A 22,574-nucleotide genomic window follows, 5' to 3' on the forward strand; every position below is an offset into this window, starting at 1 on the left:
GGTAGGGCTCATGTCCAGGGTTTTAGTTTGGACCCATTGAAAAATAACATATTGTCTTGATATAGCTGTAGCAGATTAGCTCTATAACCTTAGTGGCAGAGCCCAAATTACCATGGAAACCTGCATGTTAATCCCACCTGTAAATTCAGTGGGTTTGCTTACTTACTGCTGTGTGTTAAGGACAGTGGGTTGGAGAGACTTCTTCAGTTTGTGATGGATCTGCACCTGCCTCCCCCAGCTCCATTACAATGTTCTCTCATGCCACGGTCTGGTGTGGTTGTTGCATGTGGCATATTGTGCTCTGATATGCAGTAGAATGATCACCCCATCATTGCAGTACAATGATCACCTCACACAATTATGAAGGCTACACTCTCCCTCAGCATAAGAAATGAAAAATATGAAAGTTTATCTGACTGACTTTCCCCATACTACCTTGTGATTCAAAGAATTCCTTTATAAATCCAGTCATGCCTAACTCCTTTTCACACCCATTCCTCTCAGAAAATAAGCATGAAGAAGTTCAGTTGAATTTATTAGGAATATGTTACTGATGGTCAAAAATTAGCTGTTTTGTTAATACAACATTATCGGCTGAAGAGCAAGTCCTAATTCTTTTATTATTGATATATTTAATTTCATTACCTAATTAACATTATCTTGATTCCCTACCCCCCCCCCCATATTTAAAATATGCTTTTAGGATGATTTTCTTGTAAACACTTGAAGTCTCCCGAACAGTTTGCTACGACTGCCATCTCTACAGGACAACTGCAGAACTATGCTAGATGGAGTGTTTTGTTTGTTTCTAAAATGGAATAGACATGCAATAGCTATGGGAGATATCTAATGTTAATATATTGTTGTCTCAAAGAAGAGAAGTGCCTAGGCATCCAGTAAAATGTTTGGTATCTTTCAATAATGCCACCCGTGTTGTATTTATTTAACCAGTGGACAACATAATGTAGCAACCAAGGCCACACAAACTATTACATGTTTTGAAGGTCAGAGATGAATAATTTAAAATGAGATCTATGTAAATAATAATTTATCTATGTACAAAACCTCTAATACATAAGAGTTTGTTTAAAAATTAGTCCATTACCTTCAATAATCACCATGGGCCACATCTCAAAGATCCCATCACAGAATTTGTTATTTCCCTGGAGACTTTCTATACCTGTATCTATGCTTTCATTCTAGGAAGCAGGATATTAAGGAAAAAAAAAGGGGGGGTGAGAAAACCTGTATTTGTGCTGGAAATGTCCCACCTTGATTTTCATGCACGTTGTAAGGAGAGTGGTCACTTTGGATAGGCTATTACCAGCAGGAGAGTGAGTTTGTGTGTGTGGTTTTTGGAGGGGGGTGAGGGGGTGAGAGAACCTGGATTTGTGCAGGAAATGGCCCACCTTGATTATCATACACATTGTGAAGAGAGTGGTCACTTTAGATGGGCTATTACCAGCAGGAGAGTGAGTTTGTGTGTGGGGGGGCGGAGGGTGAGAAAACCTGGATTTGTGCTGGAAATGGCCCAACTTGATGATCGCTTTAGATAAGCTATTACCAGCAGGAGAGTGGGGTGGGAGGAGGTATTGTTTCATGGTCTCTGTGTGTATGTAATGTCTTCTGCAGCTTCCACAGTATGCATCCGATGAAGTGAGCTGTAGCTCACGAAAGCTCATGCTCAAATAAATTGGTTAGTCTCAAAGGTGCCACAAGTACTCCTTTTCTTTTTGATATTAAGGAAGTTTCCCAGCAGAGACTCAGTTAATTTATTCAGCTGGCCCTCTGAAAAAGAAAAAGAAACATTTAGGCTGGGATTTCTCAAAATACCTAAGGAAGGTAGGGACCCTAATTTCAGTGGGATTTGGCCACCCAACTCCATTAGAGTCCTTTAAAAATCACAGCCTTAAACTCTAAGGGCTGAGTTCATCTTGGGCTCTATACCAGTTTCTGCTGGCATCAACCCTTCAGCAAGATCCTGACAGTCTGTCACTGGGGAACTGCCACAAAGGAATGTGGCTGTAATCTCTGCTCTGCCAGAGTCATGCAGAAGGCGAAACACATACCAAAAAGTATGCATTACTTGATAAGAAGAGAGGTGTCTGTGTTCAGAGGATGCATTGATCCACTGCATCAGATCATCAGCCTCTGCAGGCAGCACTCCTGTGTAGTCCCAGTGACAAACTATAGCACCAGTTCTGGAAAGCACTTAAACACATATTTAAATTTAAGCCCTTTCTCACAATAGCTGAGTGGTTAAGGCACTCACCTGGGATGTGGCAGATCACCTCTGTGTCTGATGTGGAACAGGGATTTGAACCCTCATCTCCCATTTCTCAGGAGAGGTGCCCTAACCACTGCACTGTAGGTTAGGTTTGCTCAAGCTTTCCTGTTGAAACTGTTCCACAGTGTATAAATAATAAAATAGGCATTGGGCCAGAGAGAGAGTCATTCTCATTCTATAGACAGGCCGTTGGTTAGATCACTGATCTAGAATCTGGGAGATCCCAGTTCAAAATCCCTGTTCCAGTGACTAAGAAGGAGCTTCCCAAAGGTCTCTGTGAGTTCAGAGGATCTGCCATGGAGGAAACTATTCTGTCAGTATCTTGGTAGCTCGGTTTGTCAGTAGATCCATTGTAACCTTGCATGTTCAGGGGGTTATAAATTGAGCATAAACAAACTGTTGCAAGCTAGAGCCTTGCATATTAGATCTCAGTTGGGTGCATTGTTTTTCCTTTCCTTTTCTTTTTTTACAAATATAAATTTTGATCACTATCATGTCAAGAAAAGATAAATTGGCTGAAACACTAATGTTAAAAAATGCAACTGTAAATGCTCTTGAAGGAGTTTTATTATGCATCTCTTTGCAAAATAGCATTTAATATGTCACATAATTGAAACAAACAAAATTCATTTTAAAATGTTCATTTTTTCTTTACTTTTTAGGACATGAATGAACCAGCAAGCTTTGTTCATGGAGCAGTTGAAGGCTGTAGAAACCAAGAGCTAAACAATCCTCCCTATATGCCCAGTAAGTATAGTAACTATCTTGTACTTCCGTAAGCGACTCTATTTATTGCATCATTCACTGAGACTTCATCTGGGGCCAAAATTGTCAAACTCTGATGCCTTATTTAGTAGCTAAATAAAAGGGGCTTGATTTTTTTCAGAGATTCTGTGCATACACAACTCCTGATTGCAGTGAGGAGCTGTGCTTGCTCAGGATTTCTGAAAATAAAGCCACTTTTAGTTAGGTGCGTACATAACATAGATTTAGAGGCCTAAGTCTAGGCATGTTTGGAAAAAATGGCTCCAAGCATTTTGATCAAACTGTCTGTAGATTACTTTGTTTTTCACATGAACAATGCAGTTCAGTTTCAAGTATTTAGAGAATATTTTCCCTACCTCCTACCTTTAGCAAAAGACTTGATTTGAACAATTCAATTTAAAAATCACAGAGCGTGGCTTGGGGAAGACACAGAATTCATAATAAAATAAAAATTTTCTTCATTCCACAGTTTAGAGACTTCAGGGTCATAGCTTGTACACTGTTGGCTCAGTTTGTGCTAGAGCCATTATAAAATATGGGACTTTAGCAGAGAATACATTAACAAGTAGTTATCCAGGAGGATATTTTCAAAGACACAAAAAGGTCCCTTTGAAAGTTCTTTGAGCTGTTGAAAATTTTCCTCCTAATGTTCTACTCATGTAAGACTACTATCATGTTTACTTCTTCCTTCACTGCTTTCATACACAGTGTCTCAATATTAATTTGTGTAGTTGTCCCTAGCTTAATACTTACAGATATTTTCCCATTATTCAGGTTATATGGATGATGTGGAAAGATGCTTCTAAAGATCTGCAGCATCCTCTGAGTTAAGAGATCCTGTTCATAAAGGCTGAGAACATGAGATTATTATAGTAATTTTGTAGCTCCAAATTAGTATACAGGATTATTGGGAACAGCTAGTATTCAAAATCTAAATTGTCAGAAAATTTAGAATGGTATTCTTACAGAAAACAAAGCAAAACAAAACCCCACTGCACAGGCAGTTAAATATGGTAAACAATTTGGTATGATTTAACGATACAGATATTTAAACTTCCTTCTCATTAGGGTTGGAATCACAGTCACTTGGGTTGAATCACAAAACCTTATGCATGGAAAGCGAGCAGTTCCTGCCAGATGGAACCCCTGTTAGACACTATGATGTGCATAATCTCTATGGATGGTCACATACAAAACCTACCTATGAGTAAGTTGTTTTATTCCCCTCTCCTCTTGAGAAGCTACTCTCTTTGTTGTTCCACAATAATCCAGGCACCTCTTTACTGACAGTAATAGTTGGAAACAGTTAGCAACTGGAAATTTTTAAAAATACAACAAAGTATAAACACCATCTCTGTAAAGTTTACAAACTTATTAGCCAAGTTTTCAAGGGCATACGCTCAATCCAATAGCATTTCTCTGCCTGTCTGTCTATATGTACTCAATAACTTTTGAAAGCCACATCCAATCAATTCCAAAATTTCAAGGAACATTCTAGGCATCAGTGAGAAATACCTATCAATTCTGGGGAAATTGAAAAACCAAAAGAGTGAAAATGCAGGGCACATGGAGCCCCTTTCCTCTGTTTATCAGAGCCACAGCTTCAAGCACCTCTGCAAGAGTCTGTAGACCAAAGAACGGGTTGATGACACCCATTAATGCCTTCCAGCATAACAATACCCCTATCTCATCTCTGTCTATCCTCCCAATAGAGATTAACATGTTGACACTCTGAAAGAGTTATCTCCCAGACAGAATGAAGACAAATAATTGTGTGAGGGAAGGGGTTTTGTGGGGGGTGAAGTGCAGGTGTGTACACATGGCCTGGAGGGGGAGAATAGGAGGCCCTGGTGTCCGTGTGGAGGGAAAACAGGGGGAAGGAGGGAATGGTGGGTTCATACAGAGCCCATGCCATGTGGCAGGGGATAATGGGAGAATAGGGGCATACAGAGCCCAGGACATGGGATAGTGAGCAACCCTGATATGGGGAGAAAGGGAGAATAGGGGCACATGCAGAGCTGCAGGTCTGGGGTACTCTGGTGGAGAGGGGTAGTGAGGGAACACAGAGCCCCTGCCATAGAAGGAGGGAATGGGGGACTCAGAGCCCCAGGCATGAGGGAGGGAGCAGAGGGAGTTGCAGGGACTCTCTTCAATAGAGAGAGATGGGAGGAAGGTACACAGGGAGCTTGTGGAACATGAATGGAAGCAAGGAGCCCCTAATGTGTGCAATGAGCTCAGCCTACAGACTCTATGAAGCGTGTGACCCTCTGTTATTTTTTACGTTGACTTAGGCAAAATATGCTTCGAATTAATGTTTTGTGTCCAGCTATTTATATCTCTGACCCACCTTATTATATTTAATTGATACTCTCTCTTTTTTGTCTGCTCTTTGTTCCTGATTTGAAAGATGAATTGTTTCAAATATATAAGGAGCATGATTGATTGGTGGTGTTGAGTTTAGCGGTAACCTGGAGACTTCTCTGGCTTTAGTTGTGTCACCAGCATAATATATTATGAGCTTAGTCTTCACAGCCACAGCAATGTTCTGACTTACTCTGGCTGGAAGAGTTTCCTAGACACTGTGCTTCAGCCCTCTCTTTAATATAGCTGCCATTTTCAGTTGCCACACTGAAATGCTCTCTTCCCACCCCAACCCTGCCATGACCGTAACTTGCATGTTTTCTTTTGTGTCCAGGAGGGACTGTCCCACAGAAGGGGCTGGCATAAAGCTACTATGGCAGCTTTGCCAGGAGAGACGTCAGTTGTGCAAAGCAACTGTAAATTTGACGCAGCTGGTGCCTCTTTATAAGGGCATCCTCAGTGTGGCGACCTTGGCAAAGGTAAACAGGGTACCCATAAGCCTGGCTATCCCCTGCTTCTGTAATAGCCTTTTGGGGGCTGTTGACAGCCAGTGTAAGTTAGATCATTCCTGTTTTAATATTAAAGTTGGGACCAGCATAGTGTTTGAAGGGGTGTAGGATCAGGGTATTGTAAATATGAGTTAAAGCCACATTTGCATTCCTTACTTCCACACTGGGCTGACTTTCGTATCCGTGGGTATATTAGCAGTTGAAGGTAGCTCTATAAGGGAAGAGTGGGGGGAAATACCTAACAAATCACTGCTTGTATTCTGCATCCATTTTCAAGTCAACCCCATGCATGTGCTGAGGATGAAGAATTCACATTCATATGGCTGATTCTCTCACCACAAAAAGAAACACAGTCTAACGTGTAATGAAGCATGCTTTGTTTTGTATTTCTCTCTTTTTCCTCTTCATAGTTTCCTTTATAGTTTTTCTCATATCTTTCTGTTTCACACATCACACTTCTGAACCTTCTTGCTTGGCAGTATGCTTTTCATCTAACATGAGGTTTACGCAAAGGGCAGACCGAAAGGATCCAGAAACAGCTTGTAAGAGCACAGTTAATTGGAGTTAGAAGCTGGAAAATGTAACACATTTTTCATGCAAGTACCATACATGTTAAGGACAAATGGACTAGGTTTATGTTCTTGTCTCATGACAGTGTTTGCCTAGTGCTAATAGATGAGAAAAGAGGGAAAAGCTGTAGGCTTTCAAGAAGCTGGGATCTCTTTCCTATGAGCAGAATTTCAAGTGACACTGTTGTTGCTGACTTGCACTGTCTACTGGAAGAAACTAGTGTTCAGCCAAAGCAGGTATTTAAATAGAAAACCAAAACAAACCTCTTTCAGAACCTTATGTTTCTGTGATCACCTGTGCTTTAAACAAAATATAGTCCTTTCCTGCATACTGTACTTTTCTATTGCTGAGTGTTACATCAATGGGAAACAGTCTTACAAGTGTGTGTGTGTGTGTGTGTGTGTGTGTGTGTGTGTGTGTGTGTAGGTACTGAGTGAAAGCTGTTTATTCCTGGAAAACGTACCTGAGAGATTAGGTGCACAGTAAAGTAGCTTTGTATTTCAATATGCATAATGCATAACAGGAAGTTGAAAACAAAAGATAGATAATAATAATTAATAAAAATAGGTACGTACACAAGGTTTACAGTGTCTACGCTCTGGTCTATACTAAAAAAATTACCTGTATTCCCAAACCACATCCAGATCACTCGAGTCAGTGACCAACAACTTTAGGTCTCTTTTTTTCTCCTGGCCATTTGACAGATTGACTTCTTTCCTAGAGCTTTTTTAAAAAGCATCCAGTCATACCATTTCCTTGGACAAACCTCTCTAATGCCTTTGTGTTCTCTTTCTAATTCTGTCCAGTCCATGACAGACCTTCTCTGAAATAACTGGAGGTCTTCCAGCAGAAACCTAGACCTACTCAAAAATCTCTCTGGGAAATAGAAAATCCATATCTCCCTATCTTAGCCAGCCTCTCACAGCAAGGTTGATGACTCACCAGACCTCTCCACCTCTCCATTGCAAGGTGGGAATGGTGCTATTCTTTCTTTTCTCTGCAGTGACCATACCTGAGACACTCTGTCTCACTGAAAAAGTTTTCTCTCCTGTCAGGTGACCTCTGAAAGGTCATCAGGAAGAGTACTGGAAGAAGTGGTACTTTCTCTATATGAGGGAAAGGATGGCAACCAGAGCACTGTCTCTGCTCTTAGTTATGGAGGGAACCAGCGGCACCCCTAGCTTCCTCCCTCTTAACCACTCACTCCTGAAACTCCTAGGACTCGCCTTCCTTTCCACCAACTCTACAACCTCCTTATCTCCTGATAGACACCCCTCATCTGTAAAATGGGGACAACAGCACTTCTTTACCTCACAGGTATGTTGTGAGAATAAATACATTAAAGATTATGAGGCATTCAGCTACTACCATGATGAAGGTCATATGAATACCTATATAGATGGATGGTACTCTGCCACCCACTCACAGAGGTCCATAGATACCCTTCCCTGCAACAGAGGGGTTTTTTAGCGGAAAAGGAGAATCAGTCCCCCATAATGCTATGCTAGGCTACAGAGGCTTCAGGCATGCAATGATATGGTTACTTGAGAAACTCAGCATTCATTTAAAAACAAATAAATAAGTCTATAGCACTTATGGTTGCCGAGAACATATGAAACCGTTAAGACTAAAAAAAAGGCAAAAGATCAAATTTATTATTTTTGTAGATATTGGGATTTTAAAATAAGTATTACGTCTTTACAAAATATTGTTTTTAAGTCTAGCTTTAGTCTAGCCTTGACAGAACAGCTAAGCGGAAGATGGTAGCAAGATTTTCTGTGTGTGTGTGTTCTAGCTCTAACTACTCACTCTCCTTCTCACTCTCTCTCTCACGGCCAGCACAGTTTCTCCAACCAGGGATTGTGTGTCACTAGTAATACCTAGAAGAATGTCCAGCTCTTGCCTAGCCAGCTTGAAGGAGCTGGAGGAGTAGAGAACAGTAAGGAGAAGGGGGCGACAAGATGGCTGCCACAGGGCCTTGTGTAACTCATAGTCAGTGGGTATGTCTACACTGCAACATTCCCTTCCCCAATCCCGTGGGAGTGAGTCACAAAGCCTGGGTTCCAGCCCAAATAGGAATGTCTACACTTGCTATTTTCAGCCCCATAGTGTGAGCCCAAGTCAATCAACCCAGACTCTGAGACACTCTGCTGTGGGTTTTTTTCTGCAGTGTGGACATACCTGGTGTATGTGGTGATCTCCTCTGTACCTAATCTGCAGAGGCTATGGGTCTGTTAGAACCTTCTGCTAGTGAGCTTGGCTCTTTATCTAAAGTTGTAGAGACTTCTGATTTTTATTTCAGGAGATCGCTGATTCAGTCTCTGATATTGACCAAGAAGGCAGCTGTCATATTTGCTAAGAGGGAATTAAAGCGGTCAGGAGCTATAGGAGGAAATAGCTGGGGACCCAAAGGAGACAAACTGAGGAGGGGGCAGTGGCAGAATGGGAGACTCTATGTGGCAGGAGCCTGTGATCCTTTTGGAGAGGTTTGCAGATTACTTTCTTTTTCAATTTATGTCAGTCCTTCCACACTTCGGTAAGTTGTATTCACAGAAACAAGCAAATCTCTCTCAGTGAAATGTGAGGCTGTTATGAGTGTATGTACTTTTAGTGTGCCAGTATTTTACTAATAGCTGAGATATATCAATATTGTCTCTAGCACAAGTGAAGATGGGAACTGAACTCATTTGGACTGACAAAAGTGAGGCCTTATAGTAAAAAGTTTGAGAACCACTGATATAGTCTACTTGTTGGACTCTTGATTGCTTTTATTCACTCCTATTTTATTGCTCAGTTACTATGATGATTGCACCAGACAGATAATACTGACTATCCTTTTCTTTTGCTTGCACCAACCACTTAATTCGAGATAGGGTGCCCATGAGTGTGTCTTACCAAAGAGGATTCTGCTCTGATAACTGGAATCTGAAGCAGCAAAATTGTTTTGTGTCCTTTGGAATTTTTTTTCAATTGCTGAATTTAATTCTTCAAAAGAAACTCAGTGTCTTGCTTTGAGTCCAGCCGTTTCACAATCACCCTCTCAGAGCAGATGCGATTTTCAAGTCACGTTTTAAAAAAAGAGTTTATCCAAGTCTGATATTACAGAAGATTATTTTCTCATTTGCCTGGCAGAAATTAGTTGTACACAGATTCTAATGACTTCATCCATATAATTTTTATATTGTGCAACCTTAATTGCTGCCTGGCTTTATCAGAGAAGATGGTCATGTTGCTATTCCTAATATAGTTTAATTTTAGATGCCATCAAAGGTTTTCTTGTCCCAACACATTCAGACTCAACATGCTGCATTTTCAACTGAGATATCTATTATGAGACAGCTACCAAGGCCATCTTGAGACAGTGCTCTGCATTGTAAACAAGATCAGTCAATCATAAAAGTGCTCGCTCTGCTGCTCATTTACAAGACGGAACTATCCTCAGCATTTTGATCAGCTGTTAAGAGAAGTAATTACCCAACAATAACCTAAGTAATTAAAGTAATTAAAATATGAAATAGCCTTTTTCTTCCAGGTATAGCTGTGATGGACTGCTTAATTATAGCACTGATATTGTTTTGGTCTTATGGTATATATCAAGCTCCGGTATGTGAATTTGTTGTTTTAAATGCAGGGCATTGTGTACGCATTCTTGAATTAACATCCTTCACAAAAAATAAGAAATAATATTAGAGGGAAATTAGTGAACTTTTTATGTAAATGATATGCATAAGCCTTTCTCATTAACAATTTATTTTCTCAGTTCCAAGACGAACTTTATTATATGTTAATTCCTTACTGAGTAATATCCTATCCTATTTTAGATAATGTCTGATCTAATGATAATATATCTAGGTTGTTTCATTTCCAATTCAATGAGCAAGCAAAGAACAGCATTTTTCTATGGGCCTTAATGACCTTAAAGCCGTTGGTAACTTTGATATTACCATAAAGAAAGAAAATATCAAGGCCACTTGAATTTTTCACTGAGTGGATGTTATATTTGGAAGTATGCCAGTGCATCACTGTCAATGAAGGCACTCACAGAATTGCTGACAGGACAGTAAGGAATTTCTGATTCTTATACTGTCAGCCAAACCAAAGTACAATTTGGGAATTGTCTGTAGACCAGTGGTTCCCAAACTTGTTCCTCGGCCCACGCCGCTTCCAGCAGCTCCCATTGGCCTGGAGCAGCGAACACGGCCACTGGGAGCCGTGATCGGCCAAACCTGTGGACACGGCAGGTAAACAAACCAGCCCCGCCCGCCAGGGGCTTTCCCTGCACAAGCGGAGGAACAAGTTTGGGAACCATTGCTGTAGACGATAACGTAACACTGATGGGAATATTATCATTGCTTCTGAGTATTAAGGATAAAATTAAATCTAGTGATTTTTTTTTCTGTTTTTAAAAGGTTTACCTGAACAGCAGAAATGACAAAGATAAATGATAGTTTATTCAAACACTTCTTATACTTGAAAATATGGTCAAAACATCTATTTAAAAATCTTAAATGTTCCAAATTTATTTTCTATGCCAGCATTAAGATGGTGTAATACCATAATTGAAGAAGTGCCATAGTAGTACACATGGGAGCAATCAGAGTCAAGAAATAATGATGCAAAGTACAATTTTCTTATCAGGAGGTTCAATATAGCTTACATATATGAACCTAATGAATGATGTTTTCTGGCCATCATTCTGGAATGGCTTCAAGTTAGACTATATCATACAGCACCTGCACAATCCAGGGGCATTCTGACATTTTCTCAGGGAAAAGAATGGGACAGGGGACTGGAGCTATTTCCTGAGCATTTTGCCAGAACAGATCAGACACAGGCAGGAGGACTCGGGGAGAGGATGCTTACTGCTGTTTCAGAAATTGAGAGCATTTCCTCCCCGAGGACCATCTACTTGACCCCACAAGGTGCACAGATGGATCAGGACCCTGGCTAGCCATGACCCTTAGATAGTCGAGTTGTCTCTACTCTACCCCTAATGCTAAGGAAATGCTAGCTGCAGCATTCTTACTTGGTCTTGCATGATACAAGATGGAAAGGTAAAGCAGAGATGATCTTGGTGCCTTTCATACTCCATATGGCAGCATCAAAATGTATTGCCCTCTGTATTGTGAAAAGGATTAGCCAAAATGTGTATTGCCCTCCGTATTGTGGAAAAAAAGTAGTCTTGCACCTCAAAAAGTTTATAGTCTCTATTCACAAAACTGGGGAAAGAAGATTAAACAGAATACTCTGTAAGAAACTTCAGGATAACAAAAACATTTCAGCAGAATGAACCTCTAAAACATATAGGCAATCAGTAATTATTTACGCTAGCGTACTGCCTGGTGGTACTTTTTCAATAGTACTTTCCTAAAATGTAAGTACAAAAGTACTGACAATCACAGCCCCCCCCGTCTTAAAGATACTGTCTTAAAAATGAGTTCTTTTTATTTGTCTTCTGGTTTTTAAACCTTTGTGGTTTCACTCGGGTCACATTTTTTAAAGCTTTTCTCTGCAACCACAAGGGCTAAACGTGTACTTTTTTTTTTTTTAACAAAAGCAGAGATTATCACGTAAGCATTTGTTTGTCAGAATTGGGTCTTTAAGTAAAATATCAAATATCACAGTAAAATCACAAGAGTTGGCCACCGTGGTACAGATACTTATTGAATGGAGCAGCAATATCGAAGTTCATTTTTATCAAAAGATGAGAAAGCTGGGGCTATAAAATCATATTCTTTGGATACCTGAGTTGTGCATTGTAAGTCACTGAGCAATAATTCCTAATATGTTACTGGTTCATGGAAGAATCTGCTGGCACATCGTTATTCAGGGATTAGAAAAATAATAGTATTATGCATATATGTATATCACCTTTTTATTCTGAAAAACCCAAAGCACTACACCAATGAAATTCATCCACATTTGATATGGAAAGGTGTAAGATTAATTGGTATACAGAGCAGTACACAAAACCTGGGGGGCAACAGAGACAAAGGGCTTACCCTGATGAAAGTGACATGGGCTTATCAATGTCTGCAAAAAGTAGTCAAGATCTCTCTCTTTAAACTCACATCTAAAAGTCCTGCATAAACTGTAAATTGCATGTAACTCAGTTTCTCTCTCTCTCTCTCTCTCTCTCTCTCGGATAAAGGGCTGAGCTGGCCCTTCTAGAAAGTTTAGGTATTTCAAACCTGAGTCTTAGACCCCCTAAATCATCACCAAAAAAGGCTCGAACTCTTGAAAAAAACTGAGGACAAGTATGCCTGTCCTCCACTTTACCATTGCCTCTGTCCAAGCTGTAACTATTCTATGAGTAAACAAGAGACCTTAATCTCCATTCAGCAGGACTCTCTAGGCAGTGGCCTCCAAAACAGAGTTTCCATTTACGATTTTGTAGCACTCCAATTGCAACTTTTGTTTTATGTAGTTCATAGATTCTAAGGCCAGAAGGAACTATTGTCATCATCTAGTCTGACCTACAGTATAGCACAGAACATAGAGCTTCTCCAACATAATTCCTGGAGCAGATGTTTTAGAAAAAACATCCAGTCTTGATTTAAATATTGTCAGTGATGGAAAGTCCACCACAACTCTTGGTAAATTATATCAATGGTTAATTACTCTCACCATTACAAATTTGCGCCTTATTTCCCATCTGAATTTGTTAAGCTTCAACTTCTAGCCATTGGATCATGTTACACCTTTCTCTGTTAGATTGAATAGCCCATTATTATACATATGTTCCCCATTTAGGTACTTACAGATCATAGTGAAGTTAGCCCTTCTCTTTGTTAAGCTAAATTGATTAGGCTCCTTGACTATCACTATAAGGCAAGTTTTCTAATCCTTTAATCATTCTTGTTGCTCTTCTCTGAACCGTCTTATCAACATCTTTCTTGACCTGTGAACACCAGAACTGGATATAGTATTCCAGGAGAGGACACACTAGTGCCAAATACAGAGCTAAAATAGCCTCTCTACACCTACTTGAGTTTCCTCTGTTTATGCATCCCAGGATCGCATTTGTTCTTTTGGCCGCAGCCTCATACTGGGAGCTTGTGTTCAGCTGATTATCCACCTCAGCCCCAAATCTTTTTCAGAGTCAGTGCTTCCCAGGATAGAGTCCCCCATTGTGTAAGTATGGCCTACATTCCTTGTTCCTAGATGTATACATTTATATTTAGCTGTATTAAAACACGTGTTGTTTGCTTTTGCTCAGTTTTCCAAGTAATCTAGATCGCTCTGAATCAGTGATCTTTTCTCATCATTATTTACTACTCCCCCAATTTTTATGTCAGCTGCAAACTTTTCCCAGGTCATTGATGAAAATGTTAAACAATGTAGAGTCAAGAAACGATTCCTGCAGAACTTCACTGGAAACAGACGTGCTTAATGACAATTCCCTATTGACAGTTACATTTTGAAACCCATCAATTTGCCAGTTTTTAATCCATTTAATGTGTGCTATGTAAATTTTATATTGTTCTAGTTTTTTAATCAAAATGTTATGCAGTGCCAAGTTAAATGCCTACAGAAGTCTAAGGCTATTATGTTAAGACGGTTACCTTTATCAACCAAACTTGTAATCTCATCAAAAAAAGATGTTACATTGGTTTGATAGGATCTATTTTCCAAAAACCCATGGTGGTTTGCATTAATTACATTACCCTCATTTAGTTCTTCATTAATCAAGACCTGTATCAGCCACTCCATTATCTTACCTGGGACTGATGTCAGGCTGAAAGTCCTATGATTACCCAGGTCATCATGTCTACCCTTCTTAAATATTAGCACATTAGCTTTCTTCCAGTCTTCTGGAACTTCGCCACTGCTCCAAGGCTTATTACAAATCAGCAATAATGGTCCAATAGTCCTCAGCCATCTCTTTTAAAACTCTTGAATACAAGTGATCTGGACCTGCTGATTTAAAACTACCTAATTTTAGTAGCTTCCGTTGAACATCCTCTAGAGCAGCGGTTCTTAACCTTTACTGCAGCCTGTGCCCCTTTGGTTCTCAAAATATGTTCTCACACCCCTTATCAAAAATCATTGAAATAGGTCAGTTCTTAGATATATTTTTTGTTTGTATATTACAGTAATCATTAAAAATGTATAATGTTAATAAATACGTAGGTTTGATGAAACAAAGTAGTTGTACTTACGTGCCTGTACTTAATTTGTGTTTTTGATTATTTACCTTCTAAAAAAATCTGGCATGTCTCGCACCCCCAGAAAGGGAACCTAGAGGTTCTCTAGGTATGGAAAGAGTGTTATCATCACCATACGATGACACTTCCCCAAATATAGAACAGATATATTATTGGATATTTCTGCCTTTTCTGCATTACTATTAGTAATTCTACCATGTCCATCTAGTAATGACCAATGCCATTTTCAGTGTTCTTTTTGTTCCTAATATATTTAAAATACTCCCTATTGTCCTTAGCTTTGCTGGCTATAAATTTGTCCTTGTGTCCATTGGCTTCTCCTTATCAGTTTTCTACAGTTTCTAATTTCTGATTTATATTAATCATTATCCGCTTCGCCTTTCTTCCATTTTTTATGTATTACTGTTTTTTTTGTTTTTTTTTTGTTTTGTTTTTTTAACAGCTGCTTTCACTTCACCTCTAAACCATTTTTTAAAACCAGCACACCCTTATTCCTTAGTTGTGGGATTGTGACTTTTTAAGCATCTGGTAAGGTGTTCTTAAGTGATTCCCAATTATTATTCACATTTTTCTGATGAAATTCTTCCCCCGCAGCTGATTCGACTCATCATTCCCCCCCCCCCCAGCTTTCTGAAGTTGGCACATTAAAGCACCAAGCAGATATATTAGTAGTCTGAGAGACTACTGAATTGGAATTAATTTGCAAACTGGACACCATTAAATTAGGCTTGAATAAAGACTGGGAGTGGATGGGTCATTACACAAAGTAAAACTATTTCCCCATGTTAATTTCCCCCCTCTACTGTTCCTCAGAGGTTCTTGTCAACTGCAGGAAATGGCCCACCTTGATTATCACTACAAAAGGTTGTTTTTTTGTTTTTGTTTTTCCCTCTTTCCTGCTGGTAATAACTCACCTTACCTGATCACTCTCATTACAGTGTGTATGGTAACACCCATTGTTTCATATTCTCTGTGTATATAAAATCTCCCCAATGTATTTTCCACTGCATGCATCCGATGAATTGAGCTGTAGCTCACGAAAGCTTATGCTCAAATAAATTGGTTAGTCTCTAAGGTGCCACAAGTCCTCCTTTTCTTTTTGCGGATACAGACTAACACGGCTGTTACTCTGAAACCTGCCCTTAAAAAACAAAGCCTTTAAAAGTAAAATGTAGTAGCCAGTCATAGACTTTCAGGTTAAATTAGATTTTTGTTACATCACATATAACTGATGTTCAGGTGTGTATCGGTGTCAATCTTGCAAGGTACTGAGGATTCTCAACCTAATCCAGCAAGGCAATTAAGCACACACTTAACTTTACACATTTGTAGTCCCATAAAGACATTTTCTTGACATACACTTTATGTTTACAGCGCTACGTGCAATTTCCAAGTCACTCTACAAATAGAGTAACACAAGCAGAGTATGAAAGTGTCTGATAATACATGACAAAGAAGTAGAAGATACTGGAAAACTTACTGTTTATCTTGGAAGAAATAATTACAATGCATTAGTCTAGTTTAATTACTATGGTAATTTAAGTGACTTGTGTGTTTTTACTGTAATTATAATGTCACTAAAGCGGTAAATTCTGCAGAAGAAAAAAAAATAAACAGTGCCTTATTGAAGCAGCTGTTCAGGCTATTATTGTGCAGATAGCATTAGAAAGCAATGTGATTTAATCAGAGTACCTTTAAAACTAGTAGTTTATTATTTTTGTATAATGATTCACAGTATGTGTTTGTTCACATTGTTACGTAGGATCATAGGAATTGTCCAAGGAGGTCAGACCAGTGTCCCAACTACTCTATCAGAACAGAGGCCAATATCTGAGACTTCAGAGGAATATTCAAAATGGACAGTTATGCAATAACCAACCCGGAGGGGAAATTTCTTCCTAACCTTGTCAGCTAGTAATTGGTTTGCCCTAATGCATCTGTGTTTAACATTGCAGCTGCTTGGGCTCTGTGATATCTTGTGGTAATGATCATAGGTTTTAATGCATTGAGAGGAAGGAGGCAGGATTGGACAGGCTGCCTCTGCTGGACAAGATGCAGGCACCCTCTTAACAGCCCAGGCTGGGCAGGGTCACCTCAGCCCACCTCTCCCAGCTGGAAAGGAGGCAGGCAAGACTGAAAAAACTGGATTCTGGGGCTAGCAGCCCTCCTTGCCCATCTGAATGAGGGGAGTTGTCTTTCAGTTTCCTTAATGAGTGATTTTTGTCAAAAGCTTATTGAAAATCTCAATATTTTATACTTACCAATTGTCTTTTATCCATTTTTAAACCCCCCAAAGAATTTTAGTGGAGTGGATTGCAGAGGCACAAGACTTTCTTTGACAGAAGTGTAGCCACTTTTCAGCCTGAGTGGCTAGTAAAATTTCAGGGCCCTGGGTATATTCCAGTTGGAAGTGGAAATTGATGGAGTCTCGTATTCTCTTTGATGCAATCTGGTTTATTTTAAAAGTATGTATGAAGTTCTGCTTCTCCAAACACAGGAGGAAAAGAGCAGTTTCTTAGCTCACAGCTCCAAGACTCTCTAGCTTTTTCAGGGTGACATTGTACTCACAGGCTACTTCTTGGCTTTCTTGCATTTTGCCTCTGTCTTTCTTTCTGTTCTTGTCTGTTGTTAGTTTGTGTTTTCTCTCACCCACCTACCACCCCCCGCCCCACCATGGATCAACGCCCAGTGGAGCCCCTGCCCGTTGTGCTAGTTTCTAGGTACAGGCTAATAGGCTTTGTTTTAGGTGTGACAGCTTAACTGTCTCTTAGAACTGTCTTAAATAAAGGGTCTGTGCACAGTGCACACATTAGTTTGAACAAGGTTTTAACTCAGTCCATAACAATGTTTCACCCAGTTCTTGTCCTGATGTCATGTTTGTCTGTGAATGTTTTCAAAGTTGTCTTTAATTGTTTCCAGTTCACCTAATACTAGGTCACTGGTATGTATTTCCGTAGGGACCATGCATCACCTCATGCATTCAATCTTACAGATATTCACAAGATTTTCTTCCCTCCAATTCTCCTGAATTCTAGCTGGTTTTAATGTGAAATTCCATATTCTAGCATCCTCTCTTTTGGCATTTACATTTCTGACTGTACCTTAGTTTTATTTGCACTTGATTTTCAGTTTTTAAATGTGCACAAGTACATCAGTCTGAATCATAATATATTCCAGTGCAAACATGAACCCTTATAACTTCTGAAAACATTATTTTAATCTGGTTCTTATATTTATTCATAATACCAGTAACTACATGGTTTTAACTTAGATATCAAAATATAAGAAAATACTTTTATTTTCAAAGGAAACCTTATGTAATATTTTTTTTATTAGAACAGTTTCTTCCACATCTAATTTACTATTCTTTGTATTTTCAATGTTAGTGCTTTACAGAGCACCATTAATGAACGTGGAATTGTTATCACCCGTTCAACGTATCCCTCTAGTGGAAAATGGGCTGGACACTGGCTTGGCGATAACACTGCAGCTTGGGATCAACTTTATAAATCTATAATTGGTATGTGGAAGCAATAGGATTTACAGTCAATTGATCCTATGCAGTAACTTACTTCTGGACACGTTTGTCTTTTACTTGCTTTTACTAGGCTTATATCAGAAGAAATTTAATTGTAGGCAATACAAGCTGCTCAATTTAACAATCACCATTCATGTTTTAATTGCTTGTTTTTTAACCTTCTCTTAATGGATGCTAAGCAACTCTTTAGAATTGATGTGCTTACAAAATAGACATTGGGCTTGATCCTGGAGGTTGTTGAATGCTATCAACTCCCACTGAAGTCAACTTCCCTTTCCCCCACAAAATGCCCACCCATTACTTTTAGCTTTTCCCTGTTGACCCCTGGCCCTAGTGATTCTTTCTTTCTCTCCCGCTCCCCGCCCAGCTGCCTTTATCTGCTCCTGCTGAGCCTGCTGCCAGCATATCCTGCAGGGGGAAGAAGAACAATATGTCAGAGAAACTACAGCAATATATTTATTTTCATTCCTTTCTGCTAAATGAATGCTGCTGCAAGTGGCTATTAGAATACCAAAGAAAATAGCAGTCATTAAAGTCACCTTACTTTTCTTGCAGGTATGATGGAATTCAGCCTTTTTGGAATATCCTATGTAAGTTAGTGTTGTTACTACACATTTAAAACATCATTACCTAAGTGCAATAATCTACAGCATTAAAATTTATTCTTTTAAACCTTTCAGACTGGAGCAGACATTTGTGGCTTCTTCAATGATGCAGAGTATTACATGTGTGCCCGTTGGATGCAGCTGGGAGCATTTTACCCATTTTCCAGAAATCATAATACCATAGGCACAAAGGTGGGTCATAGATTATTTTTATTATTTACTGTACATCAGTAATGTGCTTGCGCTACATAAGATATGAACAGCCCCAAACTTGAAGAGTTCACAAGCTAAAGAAAACAGATACAAAGTAGAGAGGACACACTGTGAAAAGAATGCTTGTTTTTAAATGTTGTCATCATTATTAACTCACTTGTCAGAGGAGAAGTAGTTCTAGCTAATGCTAGTATTTACATTCTGTGCACCGGTGCATTTCATTTTCAAAATGTGTTATATGGGAAGTTGAAGCTAGACAAATTCAAACTGGAAATAAGGTGCACTTTTTAAACAATGAATGTAATTAACCATTGGAACAACTTACCAAGTGGTGTGATGGATTCTCTATCACAGGCAATTTTTAAACCAAGATTAGATTTCCTCCCCTCCCCCCCACAATCCCCCAAAGATATGCTTAGTTCAGAGGAATTAATATGAGGAAGTCCTAATGTCTGCGTTATACAGGATGGCAGACTACAGTAGTCCCTTTTGGCCTCGCAGATTCCATGGTATTCTCTGATATGGCCTCTTGTCCCACTTTTGGTTCCTGTGAACTCCTGTGACCATTCATGAAGCTGTTAAACCCATATTTTGGGTGTGGTTTGCATCAAGATTCAACTAGGGAAAAAAATTAAGTCTATTTGAACATAAACCTTCTGGAAATTCATGTTTTGCAGACTGGTTCTGACACAAAATATTTGTGACCTAGCTTTGAACAATTTTGTGCCTTAATTAATTTAGTTCCCTTTTTCTCCCTCCCGGTGTTGGCCCATCAAAACCTAGTGACTCAGGCAACCAGTACATTGATATTTAATGTTAGCTACACTGAGACATTGCTGTGAGGATACAGACTCTTAATTACACATAGGGTGACCAGATAGCTAGTGTGAAAAATTGGGATGGGGTGGGGAGTAATAGGCGCCTATATAAAACAAAGCCCCAAATATTGGGACTTTCCCTATAAAATCAGGAAATCTGGTCACCCTAATTACACATGAAACTTGACTGTGACTGATATAGAGCAATGTAAATGGTACTCTCATGTGCCAGCTGGGGCTACTGAGCTCATAGTGATTGATCCCCAGGGCTGGTATATGGTGTTTACACGGTCACCTTGCATGGGGCATTTGCCAAGAACTGTCGCTGGGTCCCCTGGGTGCTGCCTTGGCAGAGCTGCAGAGTGGATGTGCCCATCCTGGCTCCCTAGACATGCTCTAACTTGCTGCATCTGTGGGAGTCCTGTGTGCGTGGCATCACTGCCCACTCCATGCAGGTTTTACACCATTAAAGGGCCTGCATCCTGATTTATGACAATGAAACCAACATATTCTAGGATTGAAGCAAGCTCGTACATTTTTTTACTTGCATGCCTTTAAAACAAAATCTGCACCTACAATGTTCAAGTAAGGTTTTTGTTTTGTTTGGTTTTTTCCTCGCTAAAGTATACTTAATGCAGTAAGAATGACCTTTGTGTTCTCCTCCCCTAATAGTTCACAATTAGAGGACAAATCAGAACATGGAATAGTTTAATAAGATTGTAGAGGGAGAGTACAAATTTATTCTACTTTGCATATTCTGCTTCCATCTGCTACTGTTGTTAAAGAATAAAAAAAAATAATTGTGTAACTGTCAGACTGTTTTAGCTAAGGAATGTACTGCGGAAAGCTGTAAAACAAGATAAGTGGGAAAACAAAAAATAGAAACAGTACTTATGTCCTAGTTAGAGCTTCAGGTCTAGCAGAGTCGAGCTATTTATATGGCATATATCTAATGGATTAAAGTCTCCTTTTTAAAAACAGTGTGCTTTATCTTGCAGCAGCACACCTTTCAATAGGCCTTTTAAAACCTTTAAAAATGCAGATTCAGGGTTATCATGTTGCTTCCATTCTTACCCAAGGTATTTGCCAAGGTATTGTTCAGTACATTTAATAAAGATTGAAAGTGCTCCCTGACATCACCCATTAGTGCTCTTTTTACTTTTTGAAAGTCCTGAGAGCTGCCCTGGAGGAAAGAAGGATAATAAATTATGTACAACACAATGTGTCATACATTCAGGGGAGTTTGTATTAAACTCCCCTCCCCTCTCCTCCTCTGTCCCCATGCCCTCACTAGGGTTTTCAAGCTTTTCTTCTAAGCTCCTCTAGTTAGGGCCCACAGTGACACCTACTGTTATTTAATGTCACTTTGTCTTTAGGAGAGAAAAGCACTGCATTTTAGGGAGAAAAAGAGTTTACATTACCTAGTCCCAGAAAGATATTTTCAGCTAGGAATAGTTCATTATGTGGACTTTGATTCATGTGTTCAATTATTGATGCTACTACCACACAGCTCATAGGAATTTACAGTAAAAGTATAATATAAAAAAGTTAGGAAACATGCATATTAGTCCATATGTAAATATTACCAATTGTCTCAACTATCTTATTACTTCAATTTTTAAAAAAATGCTAGGCTTAAGTCAGGGAAATAGCTACAAAAGGTAAGGCTGTGAAAAATCCTTTAATATTACTCTTTGGCAGAGAACTTTTCAACCAAATGTCAAGTTGGTGGCAAGTTATTAATAGCTAATTTAGAGCACCCTCCAAAAAAAGAGTTGCCAATGGAAATGTTCATGGAATCAAAAATATAGCCATTCTCTCAGGTTATAAAATAATAAAATACTACCAATATCATTGTAAGTGGCTGTGAAATAGATGCTTTTATTCATAATTGTGGGTTTGGTGCAAAAGCTGGATTTGAATCAATATAGATATAACCAGAGGTTATAATAATTATCATTTAAATGTAATAAATTCCATGAAGAATCAGTTTCTCTCACTTCCTTGTGAAGGTCACTGCAATCACTGCCATCATCTAGGGCCAAACTTTCCAGCTGGCAGCTCAACAGTGTATGTCTCCCAAATGCATATACATGTGTAAACAGGAACTTGCATGTGCAAATCAGGTAGGCAAGCATGCATTATTTAGGATTTTCAGGAAATGCTAACGTACCGTGGAGGATCAGGTCCATAATGTGCTTCTAAAATTACATAAACGAATAATTAAAAACAAGGAAGAAAGGTGAAAAGGGGCATGAGAGAGATTCTGCAGTTGAGTAACAGTTTCTTTCCATTTTTAGAGGCAAGATCCTGTGGCCTTTGACGAACAATTTGAAAACATTTCCAGAGATGTACTCAATATAAGATACACACTGTTACCCTATCTGTACACTTTAATGTATGAAGCCCATGTTCATGGTAGCACAGTAGTGCGTCCTGTCCTCCATGAGTAAGTATGACAGCAATTTGTTTTTTAACTTAAACTCATGAGTTTTCCTGAAATTAGCTCAAAGTGTACTCTTCTGCTTTTTTTTTTTTTAATAAGAATGTTTATTCTAGTATTTAGGGATATTTGGTTCCCTTTTTTTTTTCAAGAGGGCAACCTGGTGGCATGTAATCCCACATCTTCAGGGGTAGCTTGAAGGTACTAAGTTCCCTCTCAGTTCCTATTGAAGGTGTCAGCAACTCATAGGCTTGGGTCCATTTCTTTTTTTTACAACCCTCGCTGGACTCTCGTGTA

At 39.2% G+C, this 22,574-nt stretch overlaps 1 protein-coding gene across 1 annotated transcript in view; it reads left to right on the top strand.

Annotated features, from left to right (window-relative positions):
• SI (sucrase-isomaltase) overlaps window positions 1–22,574 on the top strand; it is a 174,788-nt gene that overhangs the window by 72,371 nt on the left and 79,843 nt on the right. Inside the window, exons 36-41 of the mRNA XM_074963634.1 lie at window positions 2,950–3,034; window positions 4,121–4,259; window positions 18,047–18,180; window positions 18,754–18,788; window positions 18,879–18,995; window positions 22,135–22,283. Coding sequence (XP_074819735.1) covers window positions 2,950–3,034; window positions 4,121–4,259; window positions 18,047–18,180; window positions 18,754–18,788; window positions 18,879–18,995; window positions 22,135–22,283 — 659 coding nt within the window. The remainder of the gene's footprint in view (window positions 1–2,949; window positions 3,035–4,120; window positions 4,260–18,046; window positions 18,181–18,753; window positions 18,789–18,878; window positions 18,996–22,134; window positions 22,284–22,574) is intronic.

Source organism: Natator depressus, chromosome 9 (genome assembly GCF_965152275.1).
Source record: "Natator depressus isolate rNatDep1 chromosome 9, rNatDep2.hap1, whole genome shotgun sequence".
Taxonomy (NCBI): Eukaryota; Metazoa; Chordata; order Testudines; family Cheloniidae; genus Natator; species Natator depressus.